Source organism: Lates calcarifer, linkage group LG17 (genome assembly GCF_001640805.2).
Source record: "Lates calcarifer isolate ASB-BC8 linkage group LG17, TLL_Latcal_v3, whole genome shotgun sequence".
NCBI lineage: Eukaryota > Metazoa > Chordata > Actinopteri > Centropomidae > Lates > Lates calcarifer.
The window spans coordinates 25,706,709-25,728,276 of record NC_066849.1 but is presented as its reverse complement, the minus strand read 5'-3'; the positions used below and the strand labels follow the sequence as shown (position 1 = coordinate 25,728,276).

Here is a 21,568-nt window from a genome sequence, read left to right as displayed (position 1 = left end):
CTAAACTTAAACTACAGGTCAACTCCTCTGACTGTAACTGAAACTCAGAAATTGGCATTTAAAGAACTAAAGCTCAAGTTTTTTACTTATTTGACATTTATCTAAGTGACTCCCAAACCAAACCAAAGATTGCACATATGTATGAGATGTGAGTCTTTTCTTTTCTCTTATCTCTCTGTTTAAGAATCGTCAACAAAATAGAACAGTTCTGTTCTTTGAAATCATGTTGCAACCTCTTGGGGAGTCCAGACCCCCAGGTTCAGAACCAGTGATTATTGTGAATACCTAAAAGCTTTTTTTTAACTTTGTTCTAATTTGTAGATTCAGAGCTGAACAATTCCAGATATTTTAGAAACTTGGAATTGAATCCAAAATAGAAACACTTACGAGAACTCAACCATCGCTGCTCAGAAATTATGAAATATTAACTCTTACAATGGCTTCGATCACACAGTCCACCAAATCACACACACACATACACAGAGTACGTGTATGGGACAAAGAAAGTCCCGGCATTCCTCTAATCCTGGAGAGAACCTGACTAGAATGAGCGATGGCTGATGAGAGTCAGAGAGGAGGGAGGAGGTTGTACGTTAGCATGTTCAGAGAGCAGCTGGGGTGAAAAGCACGAGTGAGGGAGAAACAAAGAGTGAGAGACTAATAAATAGTGTGTTGGGAGCAGACAGCAGATTTTGTGTGGAACCACCTCGTCTAACCCCGACACCGCTGAGAGCTCAGCCAGGGCCCGAATTAGATCACATATATCACATCCCCTGTGTGAGTGTGCATGATCCTCGTTGTGTCCTTTAGCAATAACTCACCTCTGTGTCTCTGTCCCTCACATCTACGTCACCTTTACCAGAACAGCTCCTAAAACGTGGACTGGTATGTAACTTGTGCATGTGTTGGTGTGTGTGTTTGTGTCATGAGGGCTGACTGAATGTAGATTGTTCATGTGGTACAGGCTGAGACTGTGGAGCAGGATGGAAATGTGTCTCTTCCCTGGTCTTTTAAATGCAGCTTTGATCCTCAGTCCTCTTGGTGAGAAAGTCACACTCACCAAATGAACTGCTGCGATCTAAAAAGAAGTCGAACAGGAAGAAATATGAGGAATTAGATAATAGTTGATTAGCTTAAGTTACTTGGAAATGTAACTGGTGGAATTATTACATAACAGACTGGTTTAACTATCACTTACTGTCAGTACCATGGTTGGGTGCGCACAGTTGTCCTGTGCAGTGGTAGAATGCACCAATATACCAGGTGCACTCACTTTCAGTTTGACCTCCAAATGAAGTGGTTTACATCATCTGCTGGTTTTGTTTAAAACCTGCCTGTTTGTCTTGTGTTTCCTGCTCTGTTTGTTAGTGTGATGTTGTTGCTATGTTGTCAGCAGTTACTTTGGTTTGAACAATGTTAAGCAACACCAACGTTTGCAAGAACCTTCCAAAATAAGACCAAAGTTGTAATTTGGTGTGTCTTGAAAGAAGAAAAAAAAAGCTTCGCACTGACAGGTCGAGCCCAGTTTATGTGAAGTTGTGCAAGAAAACAAGTTAACCACTGTGTCCAGAACTCCCACATTTAATCAGTTGAAAGCGTGATAATCATAGAAAAGACTGCAAATGTTACGCAGCCAGGACGCAAACAAAAATGCTGTGAGTCAAGTCCAAGATGGACATTTACGTTATGTATTTATTTTACTTTACATGCTGTAAATTTGGACCTTTTATCCTTTACTTCTTTTCTACAGTCTCAGTAGCATCCAATTAGCTTGACTTCCGTGTAATTGTATTCTAATCATCATGCTGTTGTTTTTAACAGATGTGAATGGGCTTTGAGTAAATATTCACACCACGTTTTTCAAGTTATTACAGCACACGCACTGATGAATGACGTCTTCCTGCCAGTATGTGAGTCAGATCAAGAGATAACAGTTTGCGTCATTTTTTAAGGCAGTGACAAACAGTTTTGCTGTTTAGGTTGGAGGACTTGGGGCTCAGTTATTTTGGCTTTCGTTTGCACTAAGAAAACTTTACAAATGAGCAGTGAGTTTCAACAATTATCATCTACCTAAACGCAGGGGCTCGGTGTTAAAGCCCAGACAGCCCCCCTCAGTGCTTTACTGAGATTACACAACAATTAAGATAAGACTGGATGACATTTTCCTCTCCGTCTCTGCCTCCCTCTCCCACTCATTCTCCATCTCTCTCTCTGGTTCTTTTTGTAGTATGATTGTAAAGAATGTTGTTTAAAGATTGTTTAAAGAAGGGAAATTATGTTCGCCCTTTGATGTTTCCTGAAATGTGAAACACCCAGAGGCTGATAGAAATGCTAAACACCCACCACACTCACACACGCTGAGGCTGCATTGCACAAAGCGCTACTTCACCCAAACTTTATTATACAAACGCGCAAACAGACTAAACACACATTTCACTTTTCACTGGAAATGACTTAACTGCTCAGTTTCAGTTTGACCTCAGTGGAAGTGAGCAGTCACCTGAGCCTCTCCCTCTCTCTCTATCTCCCTCTCTCCCTCCATCTCTCACTCTCTCAGTCTGCAGCTTTCTGCTGACTCCAGGAATTATGATCTGTTTCCCGTCCGCAGGAATAATAGAATACAGGAGGAGGAGGGAGGGGGGGTCGGCAACAGCTCTGTGGAACAGTAGTGAGGAGTCCAGCTCCTCTGTGGTTACACTGTGTGTGTGTGTGTCTGCAAATGCATTTATATCCAGATGTGCGAATGTGCGATATTTTCCTCTTCATTTCCATAAACTTCACACATTAAAAGATTATCCTTGGACGTGGACACACACACAGAAAGACAAATTTAACCTCGATTAACGGCCATAACACGACGCCCTCCTCCTCGTTATCTTGACAGTTAGCGCCTCACGTATACAACCGTGCGGCGGGCTTTGCGGATCTCCCTCCAACGCGTTGCCAGAGCCTCCGGGCACTTAACACTATCGGCAGTCAGATCCAGCCGCTCGAGTGTGTTTGGAGTGTGTGTGGAGTGTGTCCTCAGCCGCGTAAATATTTATCACATGGCTCCCCCAGGAATTTTAATGAGCACTGATGGAGAGCAATCAACACAGCAGAGCCCAGAGGAGAGGGAGATGAGGAGAGGTGACAGTTTGTGATGTGATGTTTTGGCTTTTCAATATAACAAGTGACTTTTACTGTTTTCCTGTGGAGATTCACACTTTCCTGCTTTTCTGCTAATTGTTTCCTGTTGTGCTTTTTCCCCCGGTGTGTGTGTGTGTGTATGTGTTCTGCTGTGCACCGAGATGTTTACTCTTCTAAGATTTTAGGCTTCCGTACGTGTTTGAGTTTCTCTGCGTGTGTGTGTGTGTGTGTAGTGCACATACTCATCAGGGTGACAGGGCCACCCTTTAGAGGTCACTTAACACATTGTGCGCTGGCCAAGCTACATGGGGAGCCAGGGAAGGAAACCTGAGCTATAACTCACACACACACTGCACCTGACCTTTGACCTCTGGCTGGGAGTGGCTAATAACTGTCTTGCATTCCTACACACACAGCAGCTCATAATTCATTTACATTTACTTAAGTGATGCTTTATTAGTTTGATGAAAAGATGAATAGAAAATCACTGATTTTTGTTGCTAAAGTAAGTTTCATGGGGGCACAGACAGTTGACCTTTGACCCCAGTCATCACCCAAAATCAACCCACAGAAGTTAATTTAAGACCCCCCCCTCCAAGAGTTGTGAAGATGCCAAAGCATCAGGCTAAAGTCTGAATATTTCCACCTGATGGAGTGCTGGGGTTCTGCATTAAAGTAGCTTATACTGTCAGTGATGTAAAATGTTTCCCCAAAATATATGTCCCACTTTAAAGCTGCTTGAGGGGGAAACTGGATTAAAGACGTTAAAACATTTAACATACATTTAACAGCTTCATTATCAATATAACATGGACATGCTGCCAAAACACTGATTTAAACATAAATACAACAAAAATACGATGAGTAATTAAATTAATTCGCTGAAAAATCAATAAAATGTGACTCTGTCTGCAATAATATCACATAGATAAATATAAGAAAAAAAATAATAATAAAAAAAACAATAAATACATTGTGACCTTTGCTTTAGAGAAAACTCATCACAGGTTTCTTGACTCTAATGTGTTATGATCAGACATTGTTTGGCCTGGCAAGCTGAACAGTGAGCAATTCAACAACAAAAGTCCTGTTACCATTTTTAGAGTCCTGACGAGATGAAACTTCTTTCCTTGTTAATCATCTCACAGCCCCTGTTCATCAGCTTGAGAACTGTACATCCAGTCTAACTGTACACTTGCAATACAAGGCTTTAAGCAGAAAAGACAACCAGTGTTTTGCACATTACCACATGAGTCTGTCATGTCATCCCTCCCTCCTCACTCCCCTCCAGCTGAAACTGGGGGCCTTTTGTGCTTTAATGGAAGTGATAAGTCGAGGCGATGCTGGCGGAGGTGCGTTAGAAACTGACCAGTGACAGATTTGTGGGTCTGAACGACTACGAAAGATGAAGCTCTCTCTTGCTTTTCTTTTTTTCTTTCTTTTTTTTTTTTGCTGGAAGTGTGTTCCCACCTGCAAACACACACACATACCAGCTCACACACCTGGTCGCATAGTGAATGCAGCAGCCTCCATGTCCCTGCAGACACAGCAGCGTCAGGGCTTTGGAACAGGACAGTGTTTTTCTGTTTTGTCCCTTTTTCATGTCCCCGTCGCTGTCGTAACAGCAAACCATCCTGGGTATAAAAAGCCCAGGATCAAGATGGAGTTCTTCCATCAAAACTCCGGCAAGGTCAAAGGTCAGAACATCTGGGTCTGGTCGGAACATCTGGGTCTGCTGGGGACACGAAGACCGTGGGCTCCAGACTCTCACAGCGTTCTCGGCCGCTTTATCTGATTTTCTTTGAAGTCTCTGTAGTCGCAGCCTCATGTCCACTACTGTACAAATACCAGAGACGCTACTGGACTTCCAAAACCACATCATAGTCTCCCAGCATGCAACCCTCAGAGAGCGAGAGAGAGGGAGAAGAGACAGAAGAGAGTTGTTTTCTTGAGAACGTTTGATCTGTCTCCCGTAAGTGGGTGGGTTTCCAGTAGAAAGAAAAATAAATGCTATTTAGGGACATTTTGTGTTTTTTTCCTACCTATCCTTACGTACGACTATATGTAGGTGCTTGTGTGTGTGTTTACACGTCGCTACATGTTTGTGTGAGCGTGCCCTTATGTGTTTGGGGGTCAGCCTCGATGTGGCGTGTGATTTATTGAAAGGCCTTGCAGTGATACCAGAATTCCTTTGCGTTAAATGCCTTCTCTGAGTGCCTTTTACTGCCTGTGTGCTTTATGGACCATGATCACACTCTGTTTGTCTCTCACTTTTACATTTTTACAGGATTATTTTTTATGGCTTCTCGTCCTTATTAGAGCAGAATAGTGTGAGGACAGAGGAAGGAGGGGGAGAAATGCCGAAGGCGATGCCACGTACTTGATGAGCAGATTTTGAAATCGCTGTGAATATTAGTCAGGAATAGTCAAGAATATGGCAAATAATAGTCACCACTTGCTTTCAAACAAGCAAAATGATACTTTTTGTCTTGTTAAATTCTGTTTGTACATGATAAATAGAAGAATTGCTGCTTTTCTGTAACTAATAACAGGATAAACCTAGAGTAAATGAATGAACCAATTCATTTTTGATCAGTTCAATAACTGTGATCAAGTGGTTTGTTAATGATTAGCAGTTTTAGAGCCCCGTCTAACGTCTTCTCCCTAGCGTCAACAGTGTGGCCCATGGGTACTGTAGTGTTTAGTGATATTCAGCACATAAAAGTCACAGAAAAACTTGATTCTCAAAAACAAAGTCTCATGAATAACACTGAGGTTTTTGCCAACAATCAACTTCCAAATCCAAGAATAAAGATCACGCTATAGATGAGGTGATGATGATGATGGTGGTTGTCATTTTGACAGTGACTATGGTCAACAGTAACAGCTGGAATCTTTCAGTATTTGTGCTGGACTTGATTTATCTTGCTTTGACTGACTGTTTATGCATATTCTGTCTCATTTTACTCTGTCACAAAGTTCTGCCCCTTTCTTCATTCCTACTTTGTTCATATAATCTCAAAAATATGTTGAATGTTCAGAAGATGAAGGACACATTTTGTCACAGCTAATTTTCCGCTCTCTTCTACCACTTGTTATTATCGATGCTGCATATTTTCAGACATGGGCAGAGCGCTGCTTTAAACAGGATGTACCAAAACGTTTGGTTTGGCTCCAAATCGGATCCATATGAAGATTATATTGTGCCCCCATCTGTTAGTAGTTCATGTTGAATTATTCGCTACATGCTCTGTTTGGGGTGAATTCACTTGGCCGCAGAAAGCTCTTGTTAGCAGTTTGGAAGCAGCTTTTATTCCACCGAGCTGCACTGCAGACGGATCTGTGAGGGTGAGATTGTCTGTCACCTGCAGAAATCCTGGTTGAGAAAGAGCAGGCGCGGGATTAACTTCCTGGATGCTGAACTGTGTGGTTTGTGCTAAGACGGCAGACTTAGCAGACAAGAGTCTGATTTCAACAGATGTTCTCCTGCCAAGCTCAGATTGAGATTTCAGAGACCAGGCATGACGATGATGATGACGGTGATAATACAAGGCCGTTCCTTCTTACTTCCTGTTAGCACTAATTGTTTGATACTGGTGCCAGTTTGATGCCAGCACAGACACCAAAACTGAAGTGTTTTGGAATATGAAAATTTTGGGATGATGTTTCCCTGTCTTGATATAGCTTCAGCCAATAAGGCTTAATGATAACGTGGAGTATAGGTGCCCACAAATATGTGTAAACATTCAGTGCAGTATAAATAAATCAGCATCTGTTTCAGGCTGTCTGTCCCTTTAAGGTACGGTTACATTTACCTTCACTCATATGAAACTGGCCCCTAGTATGTGCTGTTATAGGTCCACTGTGGATAATATATAAATACTGAGCACAGTGCTCATGGATTGTAGATGGTATATGAGAGCAGTGCTGCAGGTTGTAGTCTGATTGTGTAATCTTGTATAAAACTGGGTGATGGCACACTGCTACAACAATGACTCTTCCATTTCCAGACACAAGATGCACAAAGACAACACTGTTTGTACTGGTTGCCTTTGATAACTTTCACCTGTGAGTCAAGCTCGCCTCCAAACAGGAAGCACATTCTTGAATTCGTCAGTCGCATTGGCTTCGGTTAAAGTGACTGAAAGACAGTGGGAACCTTGACTCAGGCTACTCACAGCAGCTACTCACTGGCTGCAGCACAGACGCTGCCACTGCCAAAGAGAGCAGGGTCAGTTAAGAGTCTGACCTGAGCCTCAATAACTTCTCCCCGTGACTTTGCTTCACTCGTGCTGTCATCGTTTCGCCCATAGGGCACCGCTTTGCAGCTCAGAGTTTATTTCAGTTCATTCAATTTACATATGCACGCAGACAGAAGCCAAACAAAGGCTACTTCAGAGATTTTTTTTCACCACTCTACAGCACGCCAACTTTCTTGCATTTTTTTTCCTCCTTCCCTTTTTTTTGGCATCTGCCTGTGACAGGCTCCTATCAGGTTGGACCCACACTCATGGCATTAACTACCAATCAGTAAGGGGCATACTATAGAAACTGTGTCACAGCATCACACAGATCGTTCATCAGGTTTAGTTGCTACTGAAGATAATGATCTATAACACTCCGCTTCAGACCAGCCTCTATGTTCGTGACGAGACCAGTTGATGTTTCTTTTATGCCAGCTACGAAATTGTTCTCCATTACAGACTCTAATCAATATAATTATGAAGCAAGTGGATTATTTAATGTAATTGTGGAGTAAGTCACCCTATAATAATTACATTCAGCCCCATGATAAATTATGTCTCATTGCTGTAGGTAATTAGTCTGAAAATGTTTCCAGTTATGGCTTCAGAGCCAAAAATGGATATGAGTAATGTACAGAGCTGCTCACATGAGAAAGAGCTGTTTGTCCTGCTGTTACAGACGCAGGAGGAGAAAATGGGCTGTAGCTTTCATGTGCTGGACTGTATATGTAAGCCATGTGAAGTTAAAAATAAAAAACACAGCTCACCCGGAATTGAACCAGGATTTCAGCTCTGGCCCAGTAATACCAAACCTGAACAGCGTCAGAGGCCTGAATCGGCCTGTACTTGTTCACTATGTGTGTGTTCAGTGTTTCTGCCTTTGTGTGTAATCAGAAGATTGTGATTAAGCGCCATGGAGCCTCTCTGAGATGTGGGTCCCTGCTCTCTAAAAGGCTGAACTATGCCAGTGCTGCTGTGAGCGTTCCTCTGTAATAAGATCACCCAGAAAAGACATTTTCAAGAGGTCCAGCGTCAGATAAAGACACTGTTCTGTTTTTACGCCCCCTGTGTATTTTCCTCTGGGCTGTGTTTTTTTTTTTTTTTGTAATATCTCAGGGATAGGCGTTCCAGCTCCAATTAATAGAAATCTTGTGTGTTTTCAACTTTGTGTTAATAGTTTGGGGAAGACCCTTTCCTGTTCTAACATGACAGTACCCCTGTGTACAAAGTCAGGTCCATAAAGAACTGCTTTTCCCAGTTTGGTGTGGAAGAACTTGACTGATCTGCACAGAACCCCAACCTTGACCCCGTTCGGCACCGTTGGGATGAACTGGAACGCAGACTGCGAGCCAGACCTTATCGACCAACATCAGCGTTGGACCTCACTAATGCTCTTGTGGCTGAACTGGAGCAAGTCTCTGCAGCCAGGTCCCAAAATTTGGCAGAAAGCCTAAAACCAGAAGCGAGGAGGCAGATTAACATAATCAGTTCTGGTTGATTTGGTGGCAAAACCTGTGGCTATCACACGAAGAGCATGTTGATAATAAAAGAAGTGCCAGAGTTCCTTTGGAAATGACAGCATTATCGGTTACTTGGCGAAGGACATATCTGACTCTCTGAGGGTTGTTTTCTTTTCTCTAGATGTTTGGCCTTCATAAGAATTTCTTGTTTTTCGTCATAAATCTCTGTAGCTACACAACTCATACTGAGTATGTTTCATATTCAAAAAGCCTAGAACCAGCTCCTCTTCTCTTCTGGATTCTGTCGTGAGGTCCGGCCTGGTATCACCAAGTGAATAACATGTCAGTTTCATGTTTTATCACAACACATTTTGAGCTTTTTGAATCTTATTTCTCGCCATTTAGACCATTTTCATTTCAATCCAGTTCAATCCAGTTCAATTTTATTTACACTTTTAAAGGTAATTGTAAAGAAAGAAAACCTGTTAATCACAAAACAATAACACACGTTTAAAGTACTGTATAACTGAACATGTTAATACACAGATGACTAAAAATATATATTTAAAAATATGCATACTCAAGGTGATGTATGAGATTCAGTGCAAGAATAATGAACTTGATCACTGACAGTGCAGACTATAATTAGACTGAGTGTAAATACGTCTAATAGCAGAACAAATTCCAGACATAGATAGTTTCAAAAATGATATTTAATATGATGAAAATCTTAAGGGTTATAATAAATGCTCCATGGATTTGAAGTGGGTTCAAGTTTCCACACATTTAGTTTAGGTGTCCACATACTTTTGGCCATGTCATGTGCATCAAAAGAACCTCCATGCGGAGAGAAAACAGCACATACAGTACTTCCTGACAGAGAGCCAACACAATGATTGTATTAAAGATGAAAAAAAGAAATAAAAGATGAAGTCTTTGTTTGCCTCCATCCAAGGATTTCCTTGGATTAGTCATTAATTTTGGGATTAGCTCCAGGATTAAGGAACATACAGCATCAGTTAATTGAAAAAAGGAGATTCTTCAAGATCGTGTTTCACCGCTGAGTTTTATTAGACCTCTGGAGGCCAACATGTGTGTTTCTAACACAAAATGATGCCTGAGAGATGAAAAAAATCCCCAGAACTATAGAGATGGAAACAGAGGTTGAAGAAAGAGAGAGCGAAGAATGAACACTTTAAAACACAGAGAGGACGTACAAGGAAGGAGTGTTTTATTTCTGTCTCTTTGGTGGTCTGAAGCAGGGTCTCGCTGGATCTTGAACCCGGTGCAAAACACAACAGGGGGGAAAATGAGTAAGGGGGTTGAAGAGGTGGGGGCTGGGGTTGAGTGGGGGGTCCCGGGCTGGGGGTTACACCACCAGAGTCCCACAATTCATCATACTCTGGCACCGACGGGGGCTGTCTGGACAGATCGGTGGTAGGGAGCCGAGAGGGGGGATTGATGGCCAGTGAGACTCTGTGACCTCCCTTCTTCCCCGAGAGGGGAGATACTGTGTGTGTGTGAGAGAGGGAGAGAGGGAGAGGGAGAGGGAGAGAGAGGGAGTAATCATCACCCTCCATCCCTTGCATCCTGTTGAAGACATCAAGTTTTGACATGGACTTGAATCCAGTACGTGTTTGTATCAGGACACATCAGCTGTCTGCTGGAGTCTCCTCCTCATATCCAGATCAGACGTGACAGATGATTTGTTTGTCTCTCTCCCCCCTCTTTCTCTCCCTTTCTCTCCCCCCTCCTCTCTCTCTTCCCTTCCTTTCTTTCTAACAGGACTACCTACAAGGTGACAGCACCAAAGCGTATCAGAAGTTGGGTTGGAAGCCAAAGGTGACTTTTGAGGTGGGTGTCGTGTTGGTTTGAAACACACCTGGTCGGGCTGAGCACGGTTAATACCAGTATCATAACTGTAATGGGAGCAGTTTTCCAGCACAAGTACAGACATGGAGTGATCTGATGAAATATAACGTAGACATAGAGAGGATAATGTACAATGTGAAAACACCAAAACAAAGCAACTGAGTGACAAGTGGAAGACTGTTTTCAAAGGCTTATAGGGACTTAACGGCGAAGCTGGAAACAAGGGGACGTGGCTGGAGAATTCAGAGCAGAGACGTGTCGGTATGTTTAAATGTACCTACATATGTAAAGAGTGGGTGGGGTTAGCAGAGTGTGTGGGTGGGATAATAACAAGAGTGAGTGTGGGACCTTTTTTTTAAAGCTCAACACAACAAATAGGAATACACTGAAAGATGCATCGACTGCAGAAGTTGATGTAATTCACACAAAAAGCAACAGAAAACCAGCATAAACCAGAGTATCATCATGTTCTATGTCAGCCTAATATCAGCCTGTGTTATATATAAATGTAGGAAAAATAAATAACCATGCAGAATAGAGAGAAGAAGTTTCTAATACAAATCACACTATGGTAAATGTAAAATCACATTAAAAAAATAACTTATGTATTACCTTGGACAAAACGCTCCACACGTATAAAATAAGACTAATAACATCTCGTTTTTTCAGTTACAGTTTGTTTATAATAATTAATTTGATGCTAATATATGTATAACACTAACATTATACGACGATACAGACATTAAGTCCTTGAGGCCGGGCATCTTTTGGTAATTATTCAACCCTAGTGCAGGAGTTTCTGTCCCAGTACAAACACTTTTTTCAGCATCTCACTCAGTTCACTGAGCCAAAGCTCTTAAATGTTAAATGTCGTCTAAACACAAGGAGACACACAAGAACGTTACCTTAGACAAAACCTGGGAACATTTAGAATTAAATCAGGAACTTTCTCTGACTGAAGAAGAAGCTAACAAGATCAAGAATCTGACTCCACACTCGATGCCAGATTTTTGTCTAAAAAATAAGAATTGGTTCAATATCTAGCCCTTAACTTCACAATGTGTTTGCACTGAGAGCCTAGAAATGATGATAATGAATTACTATCCCGCCATAATATGAGTTTAATATTAAAATAGGCCTGTCAGGGTGTTAATAGAGGCTGCTGTCCTCATTAAACCACAATATAAACACATAAAAACAAAGCATTTTAATGACATTCAGTAGTTCTGCTGTGACTGACAGATTTGTTTGTTTTCGTGTCCTTAAAGATGAAAAGTCGACCTTTTCCAAATTCACTTTCCCTCCGTGTCTAACTGAATATTGACCTGTGAGCTCGGCGTCCCTCTGCAGGAGCTGGTGAAGGAGATGGTGGACGCAGACGTGGAGCTAATGAAGAAAAACCCAAACGCCTGAGGCTGAATCAGTCGGTCCGTCCAGGGTGGAAACATTTTAACACTCCAGTGTTCTGCCACTGACACCAACAGTGGAAGGAACATGTTGTATTTTTACCTTTATGACTTTTTCCAAATGAAGTAATTGTGTCCCTTTTCTTCATTGTTGAGGTGGGTTAGATTGAACCATTCATTGCCTTTGTGTCTTTGTCCTTTTTTCTAATAACTTGTCATTGATTTAGTTTTATTACCACGCAGCAAAGATGCCTTTTATATTTCAACGCTGATCATGTCATAATTTATATAAAGGTTTTAAGGGTTTATTTATGTGTCTCTGTTTCTTTAGATTGTGGGCTGAGTTGATTTAAATGTCAGACTTTCTTTCTTTGAGAGGATGAAATTGAATATATCAGTAAAAAGAATTAAGTAGAAAAATAGGAATCAACGAGTTTATTAATGATCTGATGACTGAACCATTTGGTGCAATAAAGACTCATCTTTTTACGTGTTGTCTTAATGTTTTTAATATTTTTCTAACTGTTATAAAGAAGAGCCACAGTGGTGTTAATAGAAATATTAAGGTGGTTGTTTCTGCTTGTGTCTCTCCTGTGTTTTTGTTTGTTTGTGCGTTTTTGTTTCATCCTTTTAGAGCAGCGGGTGAAAGTGGAGCCGATGAAAACTGCAAGCAAACCTTCCTGCAGGCCTTACATGCAGGTATGTATGTTACAGGTAAGAGTGTGTGTGTGTGTGTGTGAGTGTGTGTCACTGATGCCCAGGTGGTGTGGAGGTCGTCTGGCTCGGCTCCTGTCGTTCCTCTTCTCTTCTCTTTAACTGGTTCGGGCTTTCCAGGTTTTTTTTTTATTATTTGCCGAGCACACTGCGCTCTTTTATTCGGCAGGAAGTGCGTTTTTCTCCGGGCCCGGGCTCCCACAGTCCCGCTTTCAAACCCCCTCTCGTCTGACCACGTCTGGCTCCAAAAGACCGAGGGCAAAACTGCGTGTAGACCCGGATATTTAAACACATTCAGATCTCTTCTGTCTCTTAAAGATGTATAATTTACTTATCTGCAGTGCATTCTACTTTAATTCAAGAGTTTTAAACCTAATGCGTGTCAGCACGTAGATCTTATCCTTCTCTAGTGATTTTCCTCACGTGTTCGTGCAAACATAGGTCTTGGATTTTGAGCAAAATGCGTCCTGAAATTAATATTTTTGTCGGTTTATTAAGCTTTCTCATTTCCTTAAATCCTTCTTATATAATTCCCATATAAACTTGACGTGTAATACCGTTTGTTGGGCCTGTCACCCCTGACCCCTCACAGCCTGCACACACTGGATGTGTGTATCCCAGTATTTTACTACAGTCACCAATAGATAATTTACTGAAGTAAAAGTACTAATACCATAATGTAAAATACTACACAGGCTGCTATCAACAAAATATATTAAAGTATCAAAAGTAAAAGCAGCAGATAGATCTTATTTTACTGGATTATTATTATTAGTGATGCATTAGCAGTATTTTAATGAAGCTGATTTTAGATTTAATTATTTCGAGCAGTATTTATGAGCTTTTCGTATATTTTCTCTATAATATTTTAATTTATACACAAACTAAAGCTGTCAAATAAATACACTGACAGTATTTCCATGAGAAATGTGCTGGAGGTGAAGTTTAAAGCAGCAGAAAACTGTACTGAACGTAGTTTACTGAGTTACTCTCCACCACTGGTGTTATTCAGGCTTGTAGCCTGCGGATCCCTGCGGGTCTCAGTGAGCGGGGTGCAGGCTGAGGAGGGTGGGATCAGCCTCTGTCTGTCTGTCTGTCTGTCTGTCTGTTTTTGAGGACATCACTTACACAGGACATTTAAACGTCTCTCTGTGATCGTCCTGGACAGCGCTGCGTCTGTGCTGACTCTAAATCAGAAACAGATGTGAGCTCTGCTGAGGTTGTTTGGTCCCTGAAACCGCGCTGAGAGCAGAAAACACACACACACACACACACACACACTGAGCCTGAAGCCTCACACAGGTGCACCGCGAGTAGGCTACCCCTCAACAACAATTAGACCAGGCCTGTGATCAGGTTTACTGCTGGCACACAAAGAAAGAAATCCGGATTTGGACTGCGAATATAAAGAAATAGAGACGTTTCATGCAGCTAAACAAACACTTTAAGGGGATTAAACGGCTCTAACGGTCAATTTAAACTCATGGGGCGGCCGCAGATTTCATAAGTCCTTGTAAGATACGGATGTTAGTGTTTTTCTGTCAAATCTAATAGACAATCAATGCGCGAGGAGAGAAACAAACTTCTTTTTTCCTGTTTAACATCATTTCTTTGTCAGAAAAAGAGGCAGCTAAATAAAACCCAGTTGAAAGGTGATCAATAACATGTTTTTAGGTCTTCTGATCTCAGGGGTTTCACCACATAAAACCTTTAAGTGACTTATATGAACCTAGTCGCATGATTTGACCTAAATCACTAAACATACTTCATTAAAATAACGGATAATTCATTTCATTTGTTTTTCAGATGACGCTGGACATTAGTTCATGTAGTGGGACTATTTGTGGTAAAAAATTAAGACGCAGGGAGCACAGTGCTGGTTTAACATTTTGACATTATTCTGATAAAAATAAAAAAATAAAACCAAAACTAAATTTGTAAAAAAGTTTGTGGGGAAGTTACAAAGTGAATAATAATAATTCAGGCTGGTCAGGAAGATTTGAGGTACAAAAGTAAAGTTTTCTTTTAAATAATCCATATCCGAAAAATATATTTTTATTTCGCCTCAGTGGTTATAAATGACGGATATCACCTCATCTGAAGGCTTTAATTGGTTTGATATATAAACTAGATCAAGGAGTTCAGCTCAGCAGGATTTCATGGATGTTTTTCAGGGTATAAAAACTAAAAAAAAAGAAAAGAAAAGAAAAAACATCTGAAGCACAAAACCCCAGAGAGTAAAAATCTGCTGCAGCCAGAATCCTGCAGCAGGATTAAAGACAGGGCGATGCGGCCTCAATCATCGCTTCTGCTTGAAGGGGATTTAGCTCCGCTCCCCTGAGACACAACAACAGACCGAGCTCAGCTGAAAACACACACACACACAACACACACCTCAGACAGAAGAGGCGAAGAGTGTGTGAAAAGGTGACACTCATATAATTTGGTCTGTATTTGTCAGAAGCAGCCACAGAGTTTCTGCATTTGAAGTTTAACGCCTTCAGACTGAAATGTGATATTTTGTTTATGATGTAAGATTGGCCTTTAGACGTTAAATAATATTAAATACATTTTAATTCTAATTTAATCCATCTTTAATTAATAGTTTCTCCGTTTTCGTCCTAATTCGCACGAATTAATCTGCGTGAACGCCGAGATTTAGCTCCAAAAATACGCAAAAAATAAAATATTAAGGGTCAAACAATATACATCTGCTGTAATTTAACTCACAAGGGAAAATAAAGTTAAACTGCGTCGTCTCTCGTAAGAAAAAAGAAACATTTAAAAGACTCGAACAGCGTCTGCGTAAGAAAATAGATCCTCCTCACCCTCATCGTGAGGGAAAAAATAAATTAAAAAAGTCTCCTGTGTGAACCCACTGAGGCTCCCAGATGTTTTCAGGTGCTTTTATAACCTGACATCTCTCCTCTAAATGCTCTGGTATCTGCCAATCATTTGATACACACATGCAGCGTGAGCTATCCGGTCGCTTTACAGACTCGCAATAACAGCAGCTGTGCATTGATATGACATCTCCAGCCGTCTTTATAATGCTCAACATAGCGGCGAATTTGTCAAGTAGAACATCTGCACACACCTGGAGCCGTAACAAAACACCTACAGTACACAAGCTCGAGCCCTTCAGGCGATGTATGTTGCACACTGATGTGAATTATTAGTGATAGTGTATTAAAACGACACAGCACAGTAACGAAGGCTAATAATTCCTTAATGAGGCCTCTTGAATGCGCCTTAGTGAGCATGTAAAGCTTTTGGCAGCGTTTCCAGTCTGAAGAGCCCTTCTCTCCTCCTGTGGGAGTCTTTTCATTCTTTACGCTGCAGGCCTGTAAAGTGCCAAAACAATACAGCGAGTCCGCAAAGGCCCGCACTCCCCTCCACAGGCCCGGTGAAGGTGCTTTAGATAAGGCGGTGACAGGCTCTGCTGCAGCCTTCTCGCCGTCCTTTCCTAAAGTGCATTGTTGACATCCTCTCCATTGACCTCCATCACCTCCTCCTGTCTTGTCCTTATAATGAAAAATGATTCGCAGCCCGGAGTGAAATTTCCTTCCTGACTCTCTGAGTGCCGCATCAATCACAAAGACGTTTGTTTAGAAGCGCTGATCTACTTTTTTATGTTATTATGAGGCAGCTATCTGCGCTGGAGCTGTTGCGTTTTGTGTTTGGGGAAAAAGGGTTGAATGCAGTTGAACCTCAGATTGAACCCCCTGTGGAAGGTGCAGCAGTTGAACCAACAAACAGCGCATTGTTTACATTATCTGTAATGGGCTTGACTCATCTGACTGGCGGCCATTGGAGAGAGTTTTTGCGCGCTGGAACTTTTTTTTTTTTTCCCCCTGTAGTTTCACTGACTCATTAAAATCTCATCCACACAGGCCTGAAATTGACAGACACGTTTAAGCCACCTATTCACTGCCTGCTCGGCCGTGCAAGGACACACACCTGCACACACACACACACACACACACACACACACACATATATGTACTGTCTGCCAGAGACTGACAATGTCTCATCAGTTCTCTGAGCGCCTGCAGGCTGCTGGAGCAGAGCACAGGTTGTGGGGCCAAGGTGCTTCAAGAGCTCAAGTAAACAAAAAATCAGATTATTGTCAGTTAACCTGAAAGCAACACTGACTCCTACTCTCCTATTATTATTATTATTATTTTTATTACTATAGTGTTGTTGCTATTGCCGTAATTAATTTAATTCTAATTCCTTATATTAAGTTTTACGCGCCACTTATTACCCAGACCTGTGGGCCAAATCACTGAGAGGATCAGATTATTATGTGGTTCATGAGGGTGTTTTCCTCACGTCATCAAGGAAGTACTGAAATAAATAAACATCTGACAGCAGCAATATTTCAATCAGCCATAACAGGTCAGTGCTGCTGTAATTCCTGAGCCTGCAGGACGTAAAATGCAAAGCTGTCTGTCCCTATATCTCACATCAGATCCATCAGCAGGACCTTTACTGTCTGCTCCTGCAGCACAGTGCAGGACACTCCAAAGATATCCACAACAAATGCAGCTGCAGCTTTCCCCCTCCTTTTACTTTTTCGTGCATCCAAAAGCTCCCATCAGTCACAAACAGCAGCAGTCAGACGGAAGCCTGCTCAGTTTGTAATGACTGATTTGTTTTGCTGACAAGGCCTTTAGTGAGTTCAAACCGCACTGCTGAACTGCTGCCGCACGTGTATTTATTTACTGCCTGCATTTACACCCGAGGATTGAAAATATACAACCTGGGGGTTAGTCTAAAGCTTTTATGGTGGACGTAAAAAATGAACATTAATCTGTTTCACCTCTCACACTTTGTTATTGTAGGTTACCTCGGCTGCACAGTCACACTGGGCCTCAAAGCAGGGCGCAAATACCCCGAGAACTTTAGATAAAATAGTACTTATTGAAGCAGATAGTCCTGTCTGACTTAAATTACTGTGTTATATATGATTTTGTTCTTTAACGAGCTGAAAATTCAAAAATAATGTGGATTAAAAGACGCATATGGAGGCACAGCGCCACTAAAACTACACACTCCGCCTGCGTGTTTTTAAAAAGACTATTTTTCAATTGCTATTATTTTCAGAGCATTTAGCAATTGGAAAATACATTTCAAATATTCTGAGTATCAATCACATTGATCTCTATCAAGTTATTCTTCAATATCTGCTTCCCAGTTTGAAAACACTCCCTTCTTTTAGCTTTACCTGTGCTAATAAATCACTCCAATTAAAACCAAATAGACGGCACTTTATTAAACAAACAAAATGTAATGCCTTCAAAATAGTTTTTTTTTTTAAAACAAATAAGACAAAATGAATAAAATAAGTCAGTATAGGCTACAAAGTCTCCCCTCTATTTCTATACAAGAACTGGGACAAATAAAGTCAGCAATAAGAAAATTGGAAAAACGTTTAAGTGTTTGGTCCTCAATATCCAACCACTCCCTTTTCCTAAAAAATAAATTACTATATTAGGCTATAATTTACAGTCTGTAGTCATAAAAGCTGGTAGTCATTTTTATAAACAATTCTCAAAAGTGAGAGGGAAGAAAACTTACGTGTTTTTGGTGTTACACACGCCTCGACAAAAAACATCTCAGAATCTCTTATGTCCATTCGGAGTGTGAATAAAAGACCAAAAGTACAAAAAAATATAGAAAATATATATTAGAGTTATTAATTTAAAAGACACATTTTGGCTTTCAGAACTTGCTGCAGTCATAAACAAAAGCTCCTGAGGTGCGGTAGATGGACTGGCCGGACGGGAAGGCCATCTGACAGCTATTATTCCCGTTGACCGGGGAGCCGTTCAGCCCAATCCGCTGGGACTCAAACATCTCCCGCACAGAGTGGAAGTTCTGCTGCTGCGCCGGGTAACCCGGGCTCAAGTGGCTCAGGTCCCCGTACCAGGACGCGAGCCGGCCCTGGTGCGCGTGGTGGCCGTCCTGGCCCGCCTGGCTCAGGTTGCTATGCCCGAGCGGGGACGCGGTGGTCGTGGTGATGCAATAGTCGGGCAGAGCCTCGTCCACCGTGGTGGACGGCGCCAGGTGGCCGCCGGATGATCTGTCCCCTGCGTACAGGCTCATGGCTTGCATGTTGCAGTGATAGGTCGCGTTGGAGTTTGTGGAGATGACGTTCTGGTTGCAGGTCGTCGAGTTGTAGGCGGATGTCTGGTTGGGGGAATAGTTGAGCGACAGTGAAGGGGTGATACCTGTCCGAGAGGAGGCGAATGAGAGGCGGGGAGAGCTCGGCCTGCGGTGATCCCCGCAGGGAGGTCATTATGTTATCCACGCTGAAGCCCTGCGCCGGGGCCTGGCCCTGGTGGTGGTGCTCGGGTCCGTCCATGCTGAGTGACCGGGTGGAGGGCACGCTGTGCGGGCTGCCTGTTGACATGCTGCTGCTGCTGTCGGGGCTCTCGATCTTGGGTACGGCGCTCAGGGTTGGGGACGCGGCCTGCGGCGGCGTTGAGGTCCCGTTCTCAGTCTTTATCCGCACCGGCTGAGAGCCCTGCACCGGCTGATCCTGCTCCCGACCCGGGGTGCGGGAAGAAGGGTCCTTGCCCTGCCTGTCCCGCTCATCCTTTTCCTTCTGCACGTCCTTCTTTTTGAACCTCCTGCGGCGCCGCAGGAAGCTGCCGTTCTCAAACATGTTGTAGGAGTCCGGGTCCAGGGTCCAGTAGCTGCCCTTACCGGGCTTCTTATCGTCCCGGGGCACTTTGACAAAGCACTCGTTGAGGGACAGATTGTGCCGTATGCTGTTCTGCCAGCCCTGCTTGTTGTCCCGGTAGAAGGGGAATCTCTCCATGATAAACTGATAAATCCCGTTCAGGGTGATCTTTTTCTCCGGTGAATTCTGGATCGCCATGGTGATGAGAGCGATGTAGCTGTACGGAGGTTTGACCATGTCCTTCGGCTGGTGCTGAGGAGTGTACGGTCCGTACGCCCGGGCCATGCTGGCCGGGTACTGGTCGTGGGCCGCATGGGAGTACATGCTCATAGGCGCCGGCATCCCGGTGTATCCACCGCCGGCCCGGTAGTAGCTCTGGTCGCTGCTGATGTACGGTACAACTCCCAAAGAGTTGGGGCTGGAGACGGAGTAGCGCGCCTGCATCCTGCGCAATGCGTAAAACCTCCCCAAACTGCTTCCCCCCAGAAACTCTCACAGCTTTCGCGTGTGCTCCGGTTCTGTTAAAGTTCTCTCTTCTGTCGTAAAGGTCTGAAAGTCCTTTTTTTTAAGCCACAGCTCGCCACGGTGAACCGGAGAGAGCACACACTGCTGCAGTGAACATTTGGGAAACTGAGACGGCTAAAAGTGAAGCTGGAGGAGCATGAGTCTACACAGCAAGGAACTTTTTTTCACCCTTCACATTTTTTCCTCCCTTTTGGCTGCTCGTGCTGCTCCTCCCCGAATGTGTGCTCCATCATCCAATTGGAGGACGAAATGAACCTGTGGAAAAGCTGCATGGCGATAAAAGTTACTACACCCCCCCACACACCCCCACCCCCACCCTCACCCTCCTCCTCCTCCTCCTCCTCTCCTCCTCCGCCTCCCTCTCTCCAGCTCAAACATGGAGTTATTAAAATGCTGTTAAGGGTGTGCCCATATTGCTGAAAAATCTACTTAATGACCCAAATTGCGAGACATTGAGTTTTTCTTTTTCAAATGATTTATAATTTATCACAGTGAGAGCTATGAAATAACTAAAATTAATCTCTTTGGAAATCGAGAGAGAGAGTTTATTGTGGGGTTGTGAGTTTTAAACTATCTGACTCAGCTGGTGTTCCCTCCTCTCCATCTCTGGAATATCAAACAAGTGGAAATAATCCAAAATACAGCATCCAAAACTAATCATGTGTGTGTGTTACATTTCAGCGACAGGCCTGAGATTGCAGGACTTTTCAGAAATGTAAAGTTCACAGTTCTGTAATTAAAATAATGTTGAATATCTAAACCTCTAATTAGAGCCAAGGTATCACCGATTAGGAATGCAGAATGAGCTGACACTGATCAGGCCTCGGTCTGTGAGAATCTCTCATCAGCTGCAGTTTGAGCCTCTGAATAAACAGACGGACATGAAAGAGTGTGGATGCCTCCCTCTCTGCTCCCCGACAGCGCCGGTGGGCGGTGTGTGGAAACTAATTAAAGGTTAAATGAAGATCATTTGGTCGAGCCGGGTGAGAAACAAAAAAAAAAAGGCTCCCCGGGTGCGAGCGGCTGCTGAGGCCGAGGTGGCATTTTTTAATTTGAAGACCTCCAAATGCCATTCGCACTGAACGGGTGTTAACAGAGCCATCAAAATTCCCAACGTCCTCCACAAAGTTATGTTTCGTTGTGTTGATTGCAGAGCCTAAAAACAACACGCCTGGTGTGTTTTCAGCTCCGTGAAATAATCGTTTGAAAACATCACAAAGATGGAGACGATTAAGGAAAGGATGTAGTTCATCCATCTTTTCAGGCTGACACTGAATGTAAATAGTTCTTCTATAATATACAATATTTAAAGTATGTTATCAAATTATTATTCAATTCTTATACTATTCAATATTTGTCCTGATTTTTATTTCAGTGGGGATTTGTTAAGAAGAGGACGTTTCTCGCTCTAGGATTTTTAGATCCATTTCCAAAGATATTTTAGATTTTATTAATTCAGTTATTATTTTTAAAAATTAATTCCAGGCTATTTGTCGAGAAATCTGTCCTCACATTTGCTTCAGCTAA

The 21,568-nt window shown here is 42.6% G+C and overlaps 2 protein-coding genes across 2 annotated transcripts in view; one reads left to right on the top strand and one right to left on the bottom strand.

The window, feature by feature from the left end:
- The window catches only part of gmds (GDP-mannose 4,6-dehydratase), a 153,786-nt gene extending 141,186 nt beyond the window's left edge, over nt 1-12,600 (top strand). The window contains exons 10-11 of the mRNA XM_018670909.2: nt 10,619-10,687; nt 12,056-12,600. Coding sequence (XP_018526425.1) covers nt 10,619-10,687; nt 12,056-12,118 — 132 coding nt within the window. The 3' untranslated portion in view covers nt 12,119-12,600. The remainder of the gene's footprint in view (nt 1-10,618; nt 10,688-12,055) is intronic.
- Nucleotides 12,601-18,077: 5,477 nt separating this feature from the next.
- On the bottom strand, nt 18,078-20,302 carry LOC108879528 (forkhead box C1-A). The gene is given in 2 exon segments (XM_018670822.2): nt 18,078-19,077; nt 19,079-20,302. Coding segments are annotated over 2 exon segments (1,407 nt in total). The 5' UTR covers nt 19,961-20,302; the 3' UTR covers nt 18,078-18,552.
- Between the last annotated feature and the right edge of the window lie 1,266 nt (nt 20,303-21,568).